Genomic DNA, 22,330 nt, shown 5'->3' on the forward strand with positions numbered 1-22,330 from the left:
TGACAGCTGAGGAATCTTCGCAGCTCAGTGTGGGTGGGAGAGGGCAGTTCCTGGTGGGCCACTTACAGCCCAAATGCAATTCCTTTCTACTTTTGAGAATTAAAAAAACCCAACAGAGTAAGCTTGGTGAGTAATGCAGTATGTATTTGTGGCATATTTATCTCAATTTTTTCTGTATTTTCTTTCCACTATGGAAGGTGAAACTGGTTAACATCAGAAATGATGACATAACAGATGGGAATCCCAAATTGACTTTGGGGTTGATATGGACCATAATTTTGCACTTTCAGGTAAGTCTAATTTTCTTTGACAGTGTGTTTTCAGTCAGATTCTTGAGTACAGTTATGATGAATGTGTCAACTTAGGCGGGACTCCATGTGCAAAAAATATAGATTGTATCTCTTCTCTAATGTGTATTTGAAGGTTTTAATGATGTATGTTATCTCATGATGTAAACTGAACCTGAAGGTGTCGTTTATTTGCTCATTTCCTGTCTGTGGAGCAAGAGAAAATAGCTTGGGTTTTGAGTATCATTAAAGACAATAGTTGATGTATTCCTTTCAGCTTTTGGACAAACCGATCTTGTTTTATTCTGCAGACTTCTTTTGATGAGTATTAAAATATATTAAAAAGTTTTAAGTGTTTTTTCGTTCTGGATCTGAATTTCTCTGCTGATACGAGTGCGTTGGCAAGCACTACTCTCAGCCTTTTCGAGCAGTCCTCAACACTGCAGCATTTGTTTTTAGCCCCAGCGATGGTAACGCGGGTCACGCTAGGTGGCACTCTGGTTGTTGTACACTGGCGGGATTGTGTACAGTATAATGCAGCTTTACAGTGTGTGGTGTTAAATTGCTCCTCAAAATGAGCCTTTCACAATGGCCATGGCTGTAGATGATGTAATTCAGATGACAGATAATTCCCGTTTAGTGACTGCAGCATTGTGAGCGATAAACTCCCTGCTGTGCAGGCATTTTAAATGATCAAAAAATTACATGATCACACAGAAAAAGCGTGGTTCACTTAAGAATATCCTGCACTGAATTTATGACTGGAAAAAAAAAATCTTAAAAAAAAAAACAAAACCAAAAAAGGCTGCTGGGATCCAATTTGCCTTTCTGCAAATCCTCATGAGGAACAGAAGACCAGTGTGGCCCTGGTCTGAACAGTGCATGGCTTAGCCCAGGCCAGCGCACAGGGTAAAGGAGAAGTCACTGACTGCTCACCACTAGTAAGGACCTGAAGTTCCCTCAGCTCCCCCCTGTCATGTCAGTCTTTGCTCCCCCATGGTTATACAGAGGAATAAGGCTGGGCTTAAATATATTTAAGCGTGACCCACAGAATAGGCAGTGATTGAATGTTGCTGTATTTTAAGAAATAAAAATTAATAAAAACTTACTAATAGAAGCTGTTAGTGGAGATTAACCTTTACTTGATGTATGTTTTATCTTTCTGAAGCTGATGAACAGGTTTTTGCAGGATGAAATTGTTAGTTTTTCTCATTAGCTGAAGTACAGGACTTCTGACACAATTTTGGGTGCTTACAAAAAGTGATGAAAGTTAGCATTACTAGTTATAGCTGTAAGAAATGATGGGAAGGAAAAACATTTATATAAAGTTAACTAATTTAGGTAAGCTGGTGTGACAAGGATTTTCCCCTGTAAGGTAGCCAGCTCCATATGAGATATGTAGAAGCTTTTAAATTGTAGCTGAAACACACTTACTTCGCTCTGTCCTGACCCCCAGTAACTGCCAACTAAATCTTTACCAATACAATTCAGATCTTGCAGATCTGTCTGCTTTTATTTTTTCAAAATAGTCCCTTAAAAAAATCGGTGTTAAAATAATTTAAGAATGAATAGTTGTTCTTGGACTAAATATTAAGCCTCATTAATTAATAAGAAATAACTGAAGAATGGGATGTATTGAAAAATATTTTCTGTCTTTTTGGTATTACCTACACTGAATGCAGAAGGGCTTTCTAAGGTGGTGTAAGAGACACCCTCTTTGCTAATCTGTGCTACCCTGGCATTTGCCTGTACACCACTTCTTTTGAAGTATATGGTAATTTGGTATCATTGACACCCACACATGGCTGATTTGACTTCAGAATGTATAAGGAAGTTCAGAAGAATGTGCATACTTACACCTCACATAATTTTTTTTGGCTTCACTTACATTTTGAATGAGGGAAACCTCTGAACAGAAAAGTCTAACAGCAGAATCTTCACAAAGGGATGAAGCTTCATGACAATAACTTTGTGCATGGAGTGATCCTATAGATATTGGGAAAGTTACAGTGAGGTTCAATTTGAAGTTAAGACACCTAAATCCAGGTGCTTATGAGGAGCTGTGTTCATATGCATTAAGCATATAAATTGTCTTTATAATCTGATAATCTGAGTGATAGAGGTTTAGTCTATACAGCTAGTATAGCCTAGAGAGTGAATCAACTAACTGGCTACTAGGGGCTCACTCCGTTTGACAACATAAACATCTGTGTGGTTGGAGATTTATGAGACACCTGTGTAAGTATGAGAAACATGGCATTGGTCTTATGGGAAACCCACTACCATCTGGGAGGAGACAGATCAGGCAGGATAAACTGCATCTTAAATGGTGATAAACATGTTTAGCAACAGATTTGAGGGCTGGAGGGCTAGTCAATACAGTGGGTAAGGCTGGTGGACCAATTCATATCACTTGCAGTAGGTGCCTAGAGTACCTACTGACTTACTCAGTTGTCCAGCGTAGGTGCTTAGTGTGATTTGAGATGACACGTCATATCCAGTAGGATATGTAGTGGGAAGCAAATTTCCTTAGGCCCTGCGGTGTATCTTCTGTCCCCATGTAGGTATCTCAGCTAGTTTTAAGTATTTCAATTGTTCTAGATGGTCAATTGACTTTATTCTTACGTCTCTACTTCAGGGTGTGAAACATTGCTGTTGGAGATCCATTGGTTTTGCTAACTGGATCTCCAGGGCTTTTAATTCAGTTTCCTAAAGACAGGTGGCATTTGAGTAATGTCTGAGGTGTGCTAGAGTATCCAGGATATGCATGTGGAGTTTTCTGATGAGACACCAGATCTATGAGACACCCATGCTCTTCTAGACCTGCGGCTGGAGGCCGGTTGGGATATAGCAGGATATCTCAAAGAGCTTTTGAAGTTCACATTTGGGGAACTTAAATCTTGCCTCCACTGGTTAAAATGGGCTCTTCAAGACCTAGCCAGCATGTAAACATATGTATGTACACACCTACATTGATGTGGCTTAATTGGAGCTGCCCCTTAAATTTTCCTAGCATTTGCAAAGTAGTTATTTTCTCAGTGAGTTTAAGGGGCTGTCTGGTGTGTGATGTTACTGCCTTCTGCTCCATCATTTAAGTGTATTCACTGCAGCCTGAAAGGTAGTCAGGATGCCAGGGATTTTTTTGGTTGTTGTTTGTGGCTTCTTGTTTCTCTGAGTCATGGCACTTATTGGGAGGATAACATTTCCTCAAAATAGAAAATCCTTCTGAGTATCGGAATGAATTTAGGAATGATTTAGGGGAAATACATGATGAACAAAAATAAAAGATGGTACACGTTTGAGGATTATGTTTCTCTTGTATCTGAGTTATGTCTAGAGGCGGTTATGGCTTTGTAACTTGGCACCCATAATTAGATAAATACAACTGTTGTTCTGAGTTATACCACTGACTTCTGCAGCTGCACGAGTTCAGAAATTGTACATTCTTCTGTGTCCCAAGTAATTACATGTAAGATATAGAAAAGATGGAATGGGAAATGCGGTGGTTTATTGGGTTGAGTATGTTAGAAAATAATTTGTCCTGTGGGTATTGAAAATCCCTGAGACATGTATGTTATTAGGATTTAGCCAAGCTTCCAATGTATGCATTTCACATGCTTTTAATAATATGTGGCTTTTAAAGAAATTCATTTTCATAAAGCAATAACTACTGTAAGTTATTTTCCTGGCACCTGTAGGACATGCTAAATCAGATTACAGTACTTGGTATAATTATAGGCCCTATGTATAAATATCCAAATTAATGCCTGAATGAACTCCTCCTTCAACACCCAGTACATTTTCACGGATGAAGTTGGAGATGAACAGAATGGAACAGAATTTGGCCTCAGTAAGTAACCACAATTTTAGTAAGATAATTTCTGTGAAAATCGGTGATCATTTATTTTCAAACCACTGCAAGCATTCTTTAATTTAACAACTGTTAAATATTTAGAATAATTTGCAGTTGGTTGAAAAAACCACACCAAAACAAAGCAAAATCTGAAATTTTAAACTTTCAGGCATCCAAAATTAGGCCTTTGTGAACTCAGACCTTAAAAAATTTCTGGAGCTTCTAAGTCATAATTCAGCAGACTTTTTCTGTTTCAGTTTCGTCATCATTTTGCAGCTCAGGAAACTGCCGTGAAACACTTTTCCTTAGACTCCCCCCAGCTCCCTGCTGTCAGGCCTCTTTGCAGGTTGCTGCTTTTCGAGGCTCTGGTTGGTAACTTTTTTGCTTAGATGTTACGGTGCCATCCAGCCCCTTCTGGCCAGACAGCTGCTTCCTCTCAAGCCTCCTTAGAGCACATGTAACCCCTTCGCATTTCTCTTGTCAGCCAGCAGATACTTTTTTCTTTTTTTTTTCCTGCTGACTCCCTGTAAGCCTTCAAGCAAAATTCGTTATCATTCTTCCCTGAAGCAGTCTATAGACTGTTCATTTGGTCCAGCAGATCAGCAGTTAAACTTTTACTCATGTTGGGCAAAAAGGTAAGAAGGGTGGATTTGTTTGTAGATGACTCAGCTGAGATAAAGGACAGTTACCCAGCCATTTCTCAAGTTCCCGATACCCTTTACCACACTTAGGTGTTCAGAGCCTGCAATGCAGGTACTAATTTTGAAGCAGTCTCACATCGGTCGTGAAGACTGTGGCCTTCATACAGGGTGGCCAGAGGAGGTGACAGCTCAGCTGTGGTGGCCCATTCCAGTAAATGACATGCAGTAGGCAGAGGAATAATGGGATGTTCTGGGACCCCTGCATCTTCCTCTGCTTCAACTGCTCTGCTGTTAAATCTGTGATGGGGTCACCGTAAAAGAGACATGCTGCCTGCTTTCCTCCTGTCTTTCCTGAGATGGCAGTGTGGAGCTGAGAGAGCTGGGTCTGGCCTTCGCTCGCCATTCTCCTGGCACCTCTTTCTGCTGGGAGCACTTGGCTGGCAGCAGCTGTCTCTGAAGCTTGCCTCTGGGTCTTGCCAGAGCCGTAGGTCTTGGAGCCCAAGGATTGAAGTTTAATCTGCCTTTACTTTAAAATAGCTAGAGCAGTTCAAGGTCTGATCTTCTCAAAGATTTAAAGATGGAGCTATGTGGCCAGTTGTCTGATCTCTGACTATAAGTGGTCGTAGGGTAAACTGTATTCCACCTGGGAGCTGCAATTCCCAGTCATTAGCCAGTTCAGCAGACCTGTCATTCGGTGTATGATGGGGTATACTCTTCCTGTGTGTTATTCCTCAACTGAGCTCCTAGTTATCTCTTCCTGAATTCTTCAGCAATTTTAAAAAAAATAAAAATTGCTAACTCACGGGTAAGAAAATGCGTGTGGAGTTCTTGGAATTTCTGGGATTCACCTGAATCACAGCAAGGATGAGAGGCATTAAGGCTCATTGCAGCGTCATGTTTAGACTTTATCTCTACAAATAATGCGCTATCTGTTAGAGGATAAGATTTACGAGCAGTTAGATCATCCCTTTGATTCTCTTCGTCCTTAATCTCATAAAACCATCAACAAGGAACAAATTCCTCTTTTTGTAAGCCATCTCACTGGATGTAAAACCTCTCCTGTTCAGGGTTGTAACTTTTGGTACCTCAGTGGCACCTGAAAGCTGAACAGCTCTTTCAGTTTTGGTCAGTGGTTTCCAGGACAGCTCAAACAGCTCCAAATGTAACCTTTGTTATATTGTTTGCTGGCAAGCCTTTATTTTTTTGCCTTGTTCTCTATCTTGTGGTGCTTTAATTTTCACTTTCTCTTTGGCTTGTGTTTATCTCTCTGCCATTCTGCATGTGACCCTTGGGCTGTGCAACAAAACGCTTGCTGGTTATCCGGTATGCTGTTTTAGTGCCATGAAATGACATGTCTCGTTTATGCTAAATGCTCCATTGCTTTTGCTGTGTTGCATAAACAACAGCAACCGGAAAAAAAAAAAAAAAAAAGAGGGAGAAGAGATCTTAGATCCAAAACTACCTGAAATGCGTTCCTAGTAGGCTTCTGATCGTGTTATTTTAGGATAATAGATATCAGGTGCAGTTTGATTGGCAAAGTGGAATAACCTTTCGTTTACTACATTTGCTAAGTATATGAAACCAATGGTAAAGCATAAATTAACAGTGTACAAAGGATGAATGGACTCAGGGTTTTGCAGGCTAACAAATACACGGTTATTCAACAATGTTGCCACTTTAATGTGTAATACACCTGTCCCATGTTAATAGTTTAACGCATTTCACAGTCACAGATGTGCTTGACAAGTTACAGAAATCTAGGGTTAAATGCAAACTCATACGAATCTGCATGAGCTATTTCATGTCTTGATGTTGTTTGCTATGTCTTAATGTTAACCTCTTGTTTGTGATTAAGCAGCCTCTAAGACAGATCAAATTGTAGACAAGTGTTGGTCTAATCCTTTATTCATGTTATACTTCTTAAGGGTTTATGTGCCAGAAAAAGTCTTTTGCTAATCTCCCCTTAAAACTTTCCAGCATTGGTGGGTATCTTTGGGCTTCTCATTAAAAAAAAAAAAAAAAGGAAAAAAGAAAATAAAAGAAACACACCAATCCATGATAGTATTATAGTATTTTTAACAGCTTCAGTTATTCATCTGAATCTTTGCCTTTAGCCAGCTCTGAGCTTCCATTCGGGTCTAGTCAGATGTCTGAGACAAAGCCTCTGGTGTGGTCAGGTTTTCGCTATATTGTGGTGGTTCTCGTAGGCTTCAGTGGTAGTCTCTTTTCATGCTTTAGAATATAGTATTTCTTTGCTCTAGCAGACAGGTTTTAGAAGAAATTTAAATTTCCCTTTTCTTTATCTCCAGTTTAATCTTGTTGTCTCCCTTGCTAAGACCAAAGTTGTGACTTTACAGAATTTCAATTAGCTGAAAGTGGTCATTTGTCTTTAGTTACTCGCACTTTCATTTATCATCTTCCCTTAACATTTTGCATATTTTTTTTATATTAAAAAACCCACAACTAATATAAATGGAATTTGTCAGTTCTTTTGTCCTTGATCTTTTCTTTGGTTCAAGAGCATAAGTGACTTACTAAGTTAAAGTGACTATAAAGTTACTTTTTGGCTTATGGACAGACAAGGAACAGTAGAAAGAATTGTTAATAGAGAATAGAGGTAGCCTTCTCACTCAGGAACAGCTGGTAAGTATTGCTAAATTGGTTATTAAGTATCAAAAATACATATTTCTTACCTATTCCTAGGAAGATAGAAAGGCACAAATACTACTAATAGTCTGTAGAGATATATTTGGAATGCATTTATTCCTAGCTAATATTTAGAGATAGTTAAATTCTAGGAGTAGCTGCAGATATACTCTGCATTTAACTAAATGGACCTGGAATATGCAGCAGTAAGCCAGGACTGTTGGGAGCACTGAGCTTGTAACCAGTGTTTCAGACCTGATTCTTGTATTTTTGCTGCCTCAATTTTTTAATTCCACTTCAGAAGAACCTGATTTTCTGAAAAAGCGAATTACCTACTCTTAAGAAAAAAAATATCCAGATTTAAGGTATATGTGAAAGAGCATGTGCAAAACCAGAGACTTTCTAAATTACTGATTACATTACAAAACGCGGATTGTCAGCTGTAAAATAACAATATGTGTTTCTTCTGACCTATCTTGAATTAAATTTCATTTTACATTTTTATGACAGTCAGAGTGACACCAATTCTAACAGGAGTTTTGAAATAACAGAGAATGCTTTAGGGACATTTTCTCTTTGGAAGACTGCAGTATCATGCTGATTGTTGAACACGTTAACAGTTTAAAGAAAATATATACTAAATCACACTCCATTAGAACTCAGATATTCTAGTATACTTATTGTTCAGAAACCTCGGTGCCCACCTGTCTTAATTTAAATATGCACTTGCATTAAATTTAAATTCGCAGTATTTTTAAGCAAATTCTTAACTCCAGCGAAATTTGTGCATGAAGAACAACGTTGGCAATGTACTTGTCCTAGGCTATATTTACTTTAACACATTTTTAATTAACATTTAATATAACATGATAACTTGCAATTTTTCATTCAAATATGGGACACTTGTCTTTAACCTTTTACATAATTTCTGCTTTATCAGGATAGTTGTAATAAGTCTTTTTTTGTAAGAGTATGTAATGTAATATTTCGATATTATTATACTATATTTTACCATGTATTATTATTATTGGACATGTTATTATTAAACCAAAAGTTACATCTGTGTGAAATTTAATCAGTCTCGGTCTGTTGCACTGCAAAGTCCTGAATCTTCTTTTCTGATGAGAGAGGAGAAAGAGAGGTATATATTCAAGAGTAAAAGCAAGAGTAAAAGCCATTTGTTTGTACACAGTCATGTCGTTTACAAAGACTATTTTTTTTATTTTTAATGTGCTCTTCTGTTAGTTAAAGCGGGGGGCAAGTCAAGACCCTGCTCAGCCCCATATGGATGTGTGTTTTAAATCATTGAGTCCTCTGGGCCTTGACTGAAAGTGGCTTTTCAAAGCTGATTAGAATACAGCTTTTTACTGTGAGTAAAGGGAGCAAACGTCACAACCGCACCTGTATGTTAAGCACACTACAAATGCAAATACAAATTGAGGCCATGAAAGAGAGTGTGGTCATGGCATATACATCTGCTTTGAAAAGAAACATGTTAGCATTGTGCCTGTACGTAGCTGCCTGTCTATCAGTGGTCCAGGGTATTCTCTAACAGCCTTCTAGTCCCTTAGTGTTACGATATAAAATATTCTAAGCATTACTGTCAAATTTTACCCTGGTGCCCTGAGAGTGGTCAGCAATGAGCATCTGTATTGTTGGAAATTCTTTGGAGGCTGATCCTACTTCTTTGCTGTATTATTCATTCTGGATCCCGCCAGTAAAATGTCATAGAATACTTCAGTGGAACTGGCCCCTGGGGATAAAGTCTCTGGGTTTCATTATTGCAATTCCTTTTCAAATAAACAAGGGAGACTCAATGGTAACACCTGATAATGTTTGGCAAGTCACTCGGTAGTTCTTTCTTGGCATGAGAAACCATACGCATCTACCTCTGCTGGTGCGTGTTGGTTTTGTTAGGTTTTGGATACTGGTAACAAAAATGAAGCTGAAGCTTCAAACACAGATATTTTTCAAACCAAGTATGTTGGTGATCAGAGTTGCTTGCGTTTTAATAGTTTACATTTCTACCTAGTTTTCATGTGTAGTTAGATGGTTCTTGGCTGTTACATTCAGAGCTACAGGAGCACAGGAGGAAGATAAAGCTCCATTTCTATGAACAGTAACTTTGTGGACAGTTTTCTAGACAGACTGGCTCTTATGATTTGTTTCACCTTTATCTGCCAGAAGGTTTAAATCTGCTGCAAAGTTCTAGCCCCCAGTACACAGCGCACCACTGCCCTGAGCAAGTTGTTATGCCTATGCGATAGTAGTGAAGCAGCAGGTTATTTATAGCTGACAGGTCAGTGAAAAATCTCATCAGCTGCTATGAAAACTCCACATACAAATAAAAATTTGACCCCCAACAACCTGTCAGAGCAATCTCTGATCCTTCACTTTAATCTTTCCTGCTGTGGATCAGTGGACACGTAATAAAAACATACGAAGTGCGAACCAAATCTACTAACTAAATCCCTGCTATTTGCTGCGCTGCTTGCTTTTGGCTTTGGAGTGTAGCTAATAGTTTCAAAGGTTGCTGCATATTTTTCTACTTTATCTTGCTTGAGTTACTAAATGAAACGGGAAGTTAAAATGCGTGCAAGAATTTTCTATTGCTCATAAATGCTATGTCATCTCTGTGAAAGGCCATCAGCATTACAGCCCAACGCTGAAGCAGTGATGTTTATTTAAGAGGATTGGTGGCCAGAAATAAGCCACAGTGTCTAATCAGACACAGGCCCTGCCTGGGCACCGTGCCACAACGTTTATTGCGTGTGCGTTTCTCATAAGCAAAATGGCTACGTACTGAGGAGGATGGACATGAAGTCTGGAAGAAATTACGGGGCAAACGGCCGTTCTTAACTTTCTGAGAAGGATTTAAGTGTATGTAAATATACTTGGATGAATGAGATTGTGAGACTGTGAGTTACCGAAAGCCAAATGGGGAACGTCTGTGGATGTGTGAGGGCTGCAAAGGAAGAACAGTGTTTAGATCCTGCCAAAGCTCCCTTAAGTCCAGCTAAACATTCCCCTGGAAGAAAATATTTCAGAAGAAAAAGGAGAAAGAAATCAACCGACGAGGGACCAGAGTCAGTACAGGTTAAAGAAAATGAAGAAAAAAGCCAGCATGAAGTGGCGATCTCTGAAAATACCGAAAATTGTCCCAAGTATGTGGAATTGGCTGATTCCTTCCCCCGGAGAGTGACAGTGGATGGTAATGCACTGCCCGTGAGTACAGACCTTTCGTCTGATCTTGTTAAAGCAGAAGTTTTACCGGGTGAAACAAAGAGTGATTCTCATTGTGGGGACGGTTTTCATGGTGATAATCAGGGGCTCACCAAGTCTGATGAAACAGAGACATGGTTAAAGAAACAAGAGAAGAGGAGTTCAGAGAAACACTGTACACGGAAGAGGAAATACTCGGAGGATAGCAACAGGAGAGAATTAGCATTCCTGAAGAAATCTAGTGGTCTTTGTTATGGAAAAGCAGCCAGCCTGGATTCTGCTATCCACATTTTAGGCAGACAAAGTGAAGAAACTGTGTTAAACATAACTTCTTGCAGAATCGTTGAAGATGTCCCAGAAAGCAATAAAACTGAAAAGTTGCATCACTTTCTTTGTGAAAGCAAAAGTGATCTGCTGCTTGAACAAAAGAGGTTTTATTCTTCTGATGCTGTGCTTTCCCAATTGCCAAAAGAAAAGGCATCGTTTAGCATTCTACCAAACAGAAGCAAGGTAAATATTTTGGCACGGTGCATTGTCTTTGCAAGCTAGCTCAGAATAAGTATTGGAACAGTATTTTTACTGTTACAAAAATATCTTCACTTTGCTGTGTATAAGCCTTTTACACATGCTATGATAGTATGGGTTGTCACAGGACAGAACATATTACTTCATCTTTTTCACAGGTTAAGTAATAACTCTGTACTTCAGGGGTGTTGATGTATCCTTGTGCTGTTTTGCTGTCTGTAGTTTGATTTGTTTCCTAATTTAGGAAAAGGATTTTCATGTTAAAATGTTTCTAGCAGGTGGAGTGAGTTTTAGGGAGTTGTTTAAATTCACGTTCAATATCTGCAGTAAATTTTCATATCAGGTCTTGACTGTCTTGCAATTCCTTTGGGTCTTGTATCAAGGAAAAGAATATTTGTAATTCTTTTCAGTTATGGCCAATAAGAACTGAAGAAAGATAGAAATATGTAGGCATCTTGAAATAGAAGTGAACATAAACCATGTTAATAATGCTCTAAACTTCTTTTAAAAGAACTTTCCTCCCAAGCTGTCTATATGACCTATTAATATTAATTATTGACATTCCATCCTTCTCTGAGTGTAGGATTATTTTCCTTTTACAATAAAAAAATGGCAAAATATGAGCTTAATTGCAGAGTATCTGAAGGAAAGCAAGTTTTTGTCTGTTGGTATTCATGCTTACCAATTCAATCCGTATTACCAATTCTGCCCCATTTATCTTCAGCACAACCCAAATCTATAGGTGTGGGTCAAATGCTGATACCAGGATATGGTACAAAACCGCTTTCCCTTGCTCAACAGGGACATGTGGGCTTTGAGTTGAGTGAACAGAGGGAATGGACATATGCAAAAGGTACCCTTCCCATCAGAGAGTAATTACATGTCTGTTTATATAATTTACTTTTGTAACAGGAATCAAATTATACTTTTTCCAAGCTTAGGTTTTAAGTACAGATAACACACCCAGTTACAACACACAGTACACACTAGTACAAATAGCCTTCTAATTAACACAGAGATCTTTGCCCTCTTAATCTTCGCTGGAATTCAGGAACAGCTTAGGGATGTTCTTTGATTTGAACAAAACGTCATTCCTGAGTAAAGGAGTATGAGGCCTTGTCTGTTGAGCCAAGCTTGGCTGCTTTTTTCCTGTTTAAGCAGAGTACTACAGCTTCTAATATTGCTGCAGTTGTTACTCCAACCAGGGATATACCCCTTGTCACCGCAGGGGGAAGGGGGGAAAAATGAGGCTTTTGCTGAGCACCTACAGCAATACTGAGACTTGTTCTGGTGATATCGATAAAACACTGCATAATTATATGAATATGAAATCTACTGACAGATCAGGCTAAATGCCTGAGCTGCTGGAATTTCTGGTTTTCAGTTCAATTCCCTTTCTACAGCCAAAATCCTGAGTATAAGTAATTTTAAGAGCGCCCAGCTTTGACCTGAAAACAAATCCAGGAAGAAGACTAGATTTCAGACTCTAGTTTATTTTACGAAGTCATGACCACTTCTCTTTTGATTGCATGTGAGAACTGAACAAATATTTCAATGTTTTGTATTTTAGTGTAAAACAGTAAAGCTGTTATTTATACAAATCCACAAAGTTCCTGTTGTCGGCCTGAGCTAATACGCAAGGTTTGCAGTTACCAGTCTCAGTTTTTACCATTTTCTTTGCCGCAATTACAGAGATCAGTAGCCTCCACTCACCTTGTCAGCTTACCCACACTGTACTGTACTTTAAGCTTAAAGGGTGCCTCAGATGTGGCTGCTGTTTGAAAGCATGTTGGGTTTTCAAACTGACAGACACCAGAGGAAACTCATTGGTACAGTTGGCTAATTTGCGCTGTCACAGAGATACGACATTTTACCCTCTGAAACAGCATAGTCCCCACGACTGGAATGTATCCTTTGAGTTTCTTTCTGTGGCACGTCTTCCTATGCATGTAGAACAATTATGGTTTGTGTTCAAATACGTGCTACCTCATTACCTCTGTTTTCCTATTTGCAAAATTCAGGTAAGCAGGGTGTTCTGAAGCTTGGTCCTGACTTCTCACTAATAGCTTTGAGATAAAAGGGTTTTTTACTCTCTGCTGGAGCCTAATTTTCTACAGCCCTTGTTCCTATTACAGGAAGATTACTTCCTCAAGCAAGATATGCTCTGATACTGTTCTAACTCAGGGCTGTTCTAGAGCAGGTGGCAGTTTGCATTAAGGTCAAGAAGTTGTGAATCAAGACTGAAAGAGGCTTCCTGCAGCAGACCCCTTCTCAGTGATGTTTTAGCACAATGGTGGTAGAGTAGAAAATCAAGGTTGTAGTTTTGGCTTCTCTACAGGGCATACTGCCACTGTGATTATTTGGTGTCTCCTGTGTTGAAACAAGCCATGATTTTCATTCAGTATCAGCAAAAGAGAGCTACCAGCTGGTGTTACCACCAGTTTTTGGTGGTTGTGACCTTGTGTCAAAACCAATGACTTACGTGTATCACATTATCAATCATTATCGTTATTCTTCCAGCCTAATTTGTGGTAGTTTCAGTTCTGGTTTATGAATGTAAATGTTTTCTAGAAAAATATGTCTAATATATAAACAGAGTCATTCATCTACTTCCAGTACTCAACTGTTGACTTGGCTGCAAGTTCCTCAGCTGCTTTTTGGCGTGCGTCTACGTAGTGTCTGATGCAGTGGATTTCTTATCTCATCTACAGTACTACTAATAATCTGCAAGAAAAAAACCCATATATTTGAGTCAGGTTGAAGGCAATACACTTGCTTTTAAGTAAAAAAATGTAGATTATTTGTAATCAGCATATTCAGTTGTATACTTCTGGCTAAGTCAGTCATCTGTTATTATTGCAAATAGTTGTAAGATAACAAGACAACTTCCAACTATGTCCACCATCATATAGTCTTGTATTAGTTATTCAAGTAGTACAGTTAAGGGAGGGAGAGATGCCAGTTAGTCTTCTGGAATGTAATTGACAGTGCAAAGGTGCAAAAGTCAGTAGTTTTGTTCTGTTGGCATAGTATTGTTTCCTTCCTTGTAATACTCAAAAGAAGCAGGCACAATCCACCTTAAATGCTGGTGAATGAAGGAGATCTAAAATCATTGATGGACCTACAAAACTAGGGCCAGAAAGGTTCTGGACGGGTCATCAAGGTCACCTCTGTACCTGAAGGCAAGATAACTTAATGAAAACCACTCTTGGCTGATATGTGTTCTTCTGTGTCTGCCTTATTGGTGGTTTCAGTGCTTTTCTGGGTAATTATTCTAGTGCTTATCTGTCTTTTGTATTAAAAAGCATTTTTAGCTGAAAACATGTATGCTCATTTTAAACTCATTAGTTCTTTTCCCATTCCCAGGAGAGTTGATTTATTACCCTTTTTACAGCAGCATTCTACGTATTTAAAGACTCTTGTCACATCTTCCCTTGGTTTTTCCTACTTTAGAATAAATAAACCAAATTTTTCAATCCTAACAAGTCATGTATTTTTAGATCTTTCTCATTCTTGTTTTTCTCCTACGTTCTGCTTCAAGTGATCCAATATTTTTTGAAGGGTGTTGCCCAAAGCTGGACTCGCAGCTCCATAGAGCCTTACGAGAGCGGAATAGGAGCGCTTGAATTTATGGCCAAATGGAAACTCACAAAGTCCAACTGTAACGTCAGGGGAGATGACTTCTTGTGATCACATGCAAGTTCAAATTCCATTTGTATAACTATACTTCCCTCAACATGCTGTTAACAGTCCTTTTCAAACACAACACATAACTAAGTACTTAGCTTATGTGGAAAATAGCATTTCAAAATCTCTCCATATTAATGTAGGCTTTTTTCTCTTATTTCTTTGCGTTCTTCAGACTTTTCTAGCTGACATCAGAATACATTTCATTATATATCATACATCTCTAAGCCATTATATTTTTTTGTGCAGTTAAGTACATTATGTCAAGTTTAGACTTGCTTCAAAACATTTGGGATAAGATGGAATCAGAGGGAAGACTCCTTACTCTCTGTACCAGTCTTGCTCTTCTTCTGTTTGCACTGTAAAAAACAAGTCAGGGAAATCCAGCACCACCACTGATCTCTTTTGGAAGGTGTTCTCTGGTCTGCTCTTTGGACTCAAAACTGCATCAGTGAAATCAGTGCAAGCAAAGAGCTTGAGGCTTTTTGGTGTATGGATTTTGTGTACTGTGCGGTGCAGAGGAAACTTACAGGCAGAGAAAAAACACTTGCGGTAGCAGAGGGAAACTAGTTCTCCCAGTTAGAAACAAGAAATAGAGTATTTAGTGCCAATTAAGACTTGGATCCTGAGAGACTAGGGCTATGCAGAGAATTAGCTTTGTCTCCTTTTTCTTGCATAACTTGTAATTCACAGGCTTTGAGATTATTTGGAGAACTGTATCTCTAGCAAACGACTGTTCAAACTCATACAAACTCAATAATTTGTTCCATGCTCAAGGAACAAATGTCCTCTAGTAAGAGATGATAGCAGGTAAATGATGGGCTTGTGAGATATAAAAATGAAAGGTTCACACAAACCGTTTGCTTTGAAGGACAAAATTCAAACAATAAAAGATTTGATTGCCCCTTAACTTATTTTCTGTCCTAGTATTCCTAATGTAGTAGTCCGTCTTTTTCTTTCCTGTGGCAAATGATGTTATCAATATTGATGATAATGCAGAGTTGGTAGATGAGTATCTGTACTGTCCTTATTGGGTTATCAAAGGGAAAATGTGCGCGCTCTCTCTCTGACACCTTATTTTGTGGAGTTAGTATTTTACTTGTTAAGTAGTTCCAAGTTAATAGGGCATCTTGCAAAGTAGAGCTCATGTTTTTAAACATAATAAAATATAATTCTTTGACTCACCATTTCTCTCAGTGTATTTTTATACTTCTAAAATATGAATTCAGTGTTTATGAAAAAGTCTGAAATCTTAGCCTTGGAATCTGAAATACTTTATTTAGAGAACAGGAAGCGCTCAAGCTGTTTCAAGTCTCAGGCTAAAGTTTGTGTTCCTTAACCTGTACTGAAATGGGCTACCTCCATGAGTGGAAAGCAATTTCAGTTTTAAACCCGGTCTAGTCTATTCCTTTTTCTTCAGATGGCCAACTAGGGCACTGAATGGTGCCTGGAAGATTTTGGATTGAAATCCTGTTCATTTTAGGGTAATGAGCTAAATCAAAATTTGGATTGCATGCTTGCCTAGTGGTAACTTTCAGAATAAGAAATATTCTCCTGGTGTTTGTGTCCATAGCTACAAATGTTATTTATATGTAACAACAGATACAAGTATGACCTTCAGAAGTTGCCTTGATGTCTGAAATCACTTGTTGCCGGAGGAATCTAATGTGCACTCAAATATGCTGTGTTTGCACTCTCTGCAGTCTGAAATGTCAATTAACCGTGAAGGAGGCTAAAGGTTCGAACCTAGCAGTAAGGAATGGCCATTAGCAAATTACATTGTTAGCTTGCTTCGTTAGAATTTATTTAAAAGTGTGATACTTAAGGATTACACATAGAGGACTTTTCTGAAAACAGCAACGAAAAAATTAAAAGTTTTTCTTTTGCTAGACATCTGGGTACTTCCAGATGACATCATCTCTTTCAGAAGCGTTGTCCGGATAAGTGGTAAATGGTTGACTTGATTTATATTGTGGCCTGGTTGTTCTGTGATGAATAGAAACTAAAGCTACTGAAAAAATATTTAGTTTGCTTTCCTGCTTTGAAATACCAAAGAATACAAGTAACCCACAGAAAGGAAATCGTATACTACAGATGAGCTCCCTAGATTTTTGCAAGAAAATTTTCAGAATGATTTTAGGTTGGTCTTTGCCACGTTGGATTCCCTGTTGTCTTCACATACAGGACTCATACCGTCTGTATTTTGTGTGATTTCGTGTAGTAAATACTCTGTGCAGGATTGATGCAGGATACCTGGAAATGTATAAATAATCACAGCTACATGTGTCTCTCTCTGTTTTAAACAAAAAAGGGATTTTATTTTTTTTTCTCTTTGATTTTTCTTAAAAATGTGCTGGAGATAGTAGGATGCAAAAAAATGCTGTCAGATCTTCAGAGGTATTTATGGGCTAGTTGAACAGTTCAAACTACTTTGCTTTCTCGCATCAGTGCCTGTATCTTTCCCTTACCTAGAGCCAGCAGATGTGGTGGCCGGTGATAAGTACCTGAAGAACTGCTTTCACAACTTGGTGTTTTGTGGATGCTTGGATAGAAAATAATGTAAATCAATTTGTTCCCTGCATTAGATTTACTTTGTTTACTGTATGGCTGTAAATGCTCATTGTCCCCCAGAAGAGTGAAAGGTGGTTAAACAGAAATTGCAGCAAGTGCTGTGGCAGCTACATTGCCCTGACATCTCCAAAGCTCCTTCTTTAGTCCCCTGCTTCCTAGTGCTTCCCACCACCTCCTGTCAAGCATTGACACAGCAGCATCAGTAGGAAAGCTACATCTCTTTGTTCCTGGCACTGTGTTTTGTGTGGCTCTAATGTGAGGAAAACACGTAATTTCCAGCCTAGCCTGTCTGAGTTCCCCCAGGAAGAGCCCAGACAGAAGATATCTTTGTGTGCAGAGATTTCAAGGCCAGGAGGCACGGTTATGACTGAACATAGCTCCCTGGTTTGTTGGAATTGGCACGGCTCAGGTTAAGCCTCTTCTGCGGCGAACTCAAGCACCTACCTCGCCCCCAAAGCTGTCTGTGGTCAAACCTCCCCCAGCCCTGTCCTCAGGCTGGCTCCGGAGCCGCAGGAGACCTGACTCTCCCGGCAGTGCTGGGTGAAGGCTAGTGCGGCGCGGCCTCTTCCAGGGGGGCTCACAGGGATGCTTAGTGTCCACCCACAAATCCTAACATTGTCTCAAGCCCTCTTGCCTCTGCCCGAGTCCCTCAGCCTGCTTTTTGTAATGTCTGAGCTACGGTGCTTGGGTCCTTATACAGTGCCTCATGGTACCTGGGTTCTTAGGTCTTCAGAAGTTCTTCAGAATAACAAATTGTATTATCCACTGTTGATGGAATAAGTGGTAAAAGGTGGCCACATAGAAGAACAACCTGTGATAATCACTTTATTTGTTAAGGCATGTCATATTGGTGCTCTATCTTGCATTTCAGATATACATTGAATACAGTTTCTATCACATAAGGTGCAAACAATACACAAGCAAATTAGAGAAATACCTGCTTCATATTTATACAGTGATAGTTCTTTAAGCAAACTGACTGAACTTCATTAGGGGAAAATTAGAGGTAATAGAAAGTAGTATTTGTATGTAAATTCCCGGTACTTTCCTGCTTTGTCTGACGTGAGGTTAACGATGCTTAGATAATACAAAACCAGCTCTTCGGTATCAGGCAAAGTTCTCGTGTGTAAGCCTTTAACCTGTCAGTCATCCATAAAATGCTTCTCAGAAAATTCTGTCCTAAAACCTTTATTGTCAGTTTTCAATGTAAATGACTCTTTTATTGCTGAATTCCATAGCAGCATGTATTATAATTTAACCTGTTTTGAGGGAGGAGCATGGTAGCTAAATAAAGAATGTATAATATAAACATGGCTATTACATAGATATGAATATATACGTATGAAATATGTTGTATTTTTTATGTAATTATGTAACATTTATGTATAATAGTTAAAATACATAAAAGTAGACTATTATTCACATTATCAACATAAAATAGACATATTTAAGTGTTTTTTATTATGGAATGGTATTATATTGTCCCCAGAAATTAAGAGGCTGAGAACTAGCTAACTGAAGAAAATTGTGAAGCTGTGAATTTTGTCTGTCATACTGAAGATGCTAAGAGTGCATATGTATATAACGTGAGAGAATATTAATATAGTACATGAATAATCAACGTGTTCATGTATGCAGTTACCAGGCAGAAGGTTTCGCAGTAATGCAGAGTGGTTTTCTGCAATATTTTAAACATTATTATGTGTTAGATGTAATTTTAATATTTATATTAATTATATTTTAGATATCTGATATCCATGTTACTGGAGAGTCAGAGGACATGTCTGCTAAAGAGAGATTGCTCCTGTGGTCGCAGCAGACAACTGAGGGTTATGCTGGAATCCGTTGTGAAAATTTCACTACCTGCTGGCGCGATGGAAGATTATTTAATGCCATCATTCATAAATACAGGTAAGTACTGTGTTTATTCTCTTGAAAAATATTAATTGCAGCATTTTAATGTACGTAGAGAGAGGGCCTTGTGGTTTATGCACTGCAGCCGTGAAGATGGCACTGTCTCTTTCCCTGGTAATTCTCTGCTCTTTGCAGCCAAAGGATGCCTCATTAGCCTTTGTGTGTCCCCCCTTCTTCAGAGGAGCATCCCCATGAATCCTGCGCATCTCTTGTGGGGCACCTCCAAGCTGCCGAGAAGAATGTCTCCACTATTCAGTCTTCTCCACAGTCCCTTTTTGTCATTCTGACATATAACTATAGGCAGGGTAGAATCAGAACTGATCACCAAAGTCCAAAACTGCACTGCTGGTGAAATCCATCAACTACTGCATGACCTGAGATGTGCCCAAGATCCCCTTATTCTTCCCTGTACCATGCCCCTGGAGCCTAGACCTTTTTCGGTGTTTCCACTTGGAGCCCAGATCTACTCTGAGATGTGTCCCCTGTAAAATGGTAGGATATTCTCATGAAAAATGGGACCAGTTAGCTTGAACCTTCTCAGTTCGAGAAGGTAATTGTGCTAGTTTCTGCCCCTTTCTATACTTTTGTGACCACAATCTTATAAACAAGCATTTGTAGAACCACTGGTGGCTGTGGCTAGAAGCTCAAGGGTGCACTACATTAACTTACTTAAAGTACCATTGAAGAAGTCTACTGGCAAGAAAGGATTTCTAATTCTGGATTCTAAGTAAAAATGGGTCTCTCTTTATAAAAAGTCAACTTTGGCATCAAAACTCAGCAGAGGAATGAGATTTAAGATCATTGCTGTGCTCAGTGTTCCTCTTTGTTGCGACATCTCTCTAGTTTTGTATGGTTTTTTTGGTTCCTGAATTGAATAAGAAGGTTTGTGTCTTAGAGGACCTCATGGGAGAGTATTCTGGCCACTGGGCTAATTAGTGTGTACTGACTTGTCCCTTGCAACTTCTGGATTTTATTATAGCACGTGTAAAGAGTTTGTGCTGTATAAACTGGAGCGTATCTTAAAGAAGTTTGAGGGCACATGATTTCCTTGGTATAATACCGAAGGAGTGTCCCAAGTGGAGAGAGCCAAATTTGGTACAATTTAATGCAGCTCCAGGGAACAGACCTTGGAGCAGCTTATTCTGTTCTTGGATTTCGTCTTGCAGGACCATTTGGCTCACCACAGAAGGAAGCCTAGGGAGAGCCAACGTGCATGCACTATGGGGACTAGGACACTGAAATAAAATGGGAGACGAGTCAAGCAGATGCAGCCTGTTCCTCACACGCTGCATAGAGAGGCTGTAAGCATAACATCGGTGCTCTGAGTCCTAGAGAAGTTAGCCGTGGCAGTACATAGCTTCATGGTAAAATGAAGCTGCATCTGAATCAATGAGGTCTTTTTCTGACTAACGCTTCTGTTCTGGGTGGCCAGTCAGGGAGGAGGTGCATGCCAGCAAGCAAGTCTTCTTTTAGTAACATTGGCAAGACAAAAGGAAATAGCTGGCAAAAGACTAGGCTGTTTTACTTCAGGACAGAGCAGCTAAAAGAATGAACATAGTGCAGGCAAGTATTTGAAAAAATAAACAATTTGAAAGATACAGAGAGAGGGGAGGGGAAAAAAGGAAGGAGCTTAATGAGATGGAATAATGGAAAATATTTCACAGAGCTTCTTCAGAGCCTTATACCACTTACATAGGGCAGTGTAGTCTTTACAGCTCAGCAACTAGTGGTTGTGGTACAGATTGGTTAATAAATAATGAAAAACTTGGAATTCCATCCTCTGTCTGTGCAAATGTTAATGCTTTGGGATGTGACTGAGTACCTGCAGCTGCTTTGCTGGAGCAGTGTTTCTGGCAGTGCTCCGTGAGTTTCATTCACAGCGTTTCAGCAGGGAAGCACAAGCACCTTTGACAGCACTGCGTTGCACAAAGCCGATGATTCAGTGGCTGAGGAGCAGAGTCCCCATTTTGTGAAGTTCTGTACCAGTTTCCATTTAGTTTATCCTCTTCCTGTAAACATATCTTCTCCACCTAAGGATCCCGTGTCCTTCCCAGGAATGTTTACTGTCCTTATCTGATGTCTTTTTGCTGTGAGAGGTTACAGATTCTTGGACTCTGCCTTGCTGATGAAATCAGTGAGATTCTTCCACTGATTTCAGTGAGCTTCTATGTTTCTTTCCTTACCGTTTTGTACTGTTAAAACAGAGATAATAATTTCCAGCTATTGCTCACAAGATAGGAATGGTCTTTCCAAACAGTCATCTGATATTTTTAACTACAGTGTTTTACTCCAGAGAGATCTTTTAAAGCTTGGTTTGTGTTCTGAGCAGTAAGTAGGTTAAACACTAACAAAATGCGCGCATTTCTGGCAGTGATTCTCCATATGCTCTGTTTGTCTGTTTTAGTAGCTCCCAGTTTGCAGCTCACAGGTGGTCTCAGGACTAGGCTGAGCATCCTGCGGATGCCGCCCGCTGGCATGCTCTGCCAGGACAGACGACCAGGTGTTCCTGCTTGGCCACTGGGGTGGGACTGTGGTGCTGCCACCGTGGAGCACCCCCGCGGGTGCACGTCTGTCCATCGTGGTGCAGTGTGGCAGCCCCTCCTGTGCCAGGAATGCTGTGCTTGATGGAGATACCTCTCTTTAGTGTGCACTCTGGCACAGGAGGAGTATCCATGCTCTGCGAGTGGGGACAGGGCTCTTCAGCAGGAACACGACTGCCAGCCCTGGAAGGGATTTAAATGGGCCCAGACCTAATTTTAAGGGGATGACATTATGACAGTAATAACCAGAAGACTCAGAAATAGCATGCGTGTTACTGGTATCTAGAACTGCAGTTGTACTGAGCGACAGTAAGCTGTACATTGGGTGGAGAGCACACGCGTACCCATGTCAGGGCACAGCAGTGGGGGCTCCCCATGGAGGGTCCGTCAGGGCAGGGCCTGGCAGCCAGGGCCCATCCCACCACCCCAGCCAGGAGCAGGGCG

The 22,330-nt window shown here is 39.7% G+C and overlaps 1 protein-coding gene across 1 annotated transcript in view; it reads left to right on the forward strand.

Annotated features, from left to right (window-relative positions):
• DST (dystonin) overlaps positions 1–22,330 on the forward strand; it is a 312,608-nt gene that overhangs the window by 123,173 nt on the left and 167,105 nt on the right. The window contains 2 exon segments of the mRNA XM_063330292.1: positions 198–290; positions 19,177–19,343. Coding sequence (XP_063186362.1) covers positions 198–290; positions 19,177–19,343 — 260 coding nt within the window.

Source organism: Chroicocephalus ridibundus, chromosome 3, assembly GCF_963924245.1.
Source record: "Chroicocephalus ridibundus chromosome 3, bChrRid1.1, whole genome shotgun sequence".
Lineage (NCBI taxonomy): Eukaryota > Metazoa > Chordata > Aves > Charadriiformes > Laridae > Chroicocephalus > Chroicocephalus ridibundus.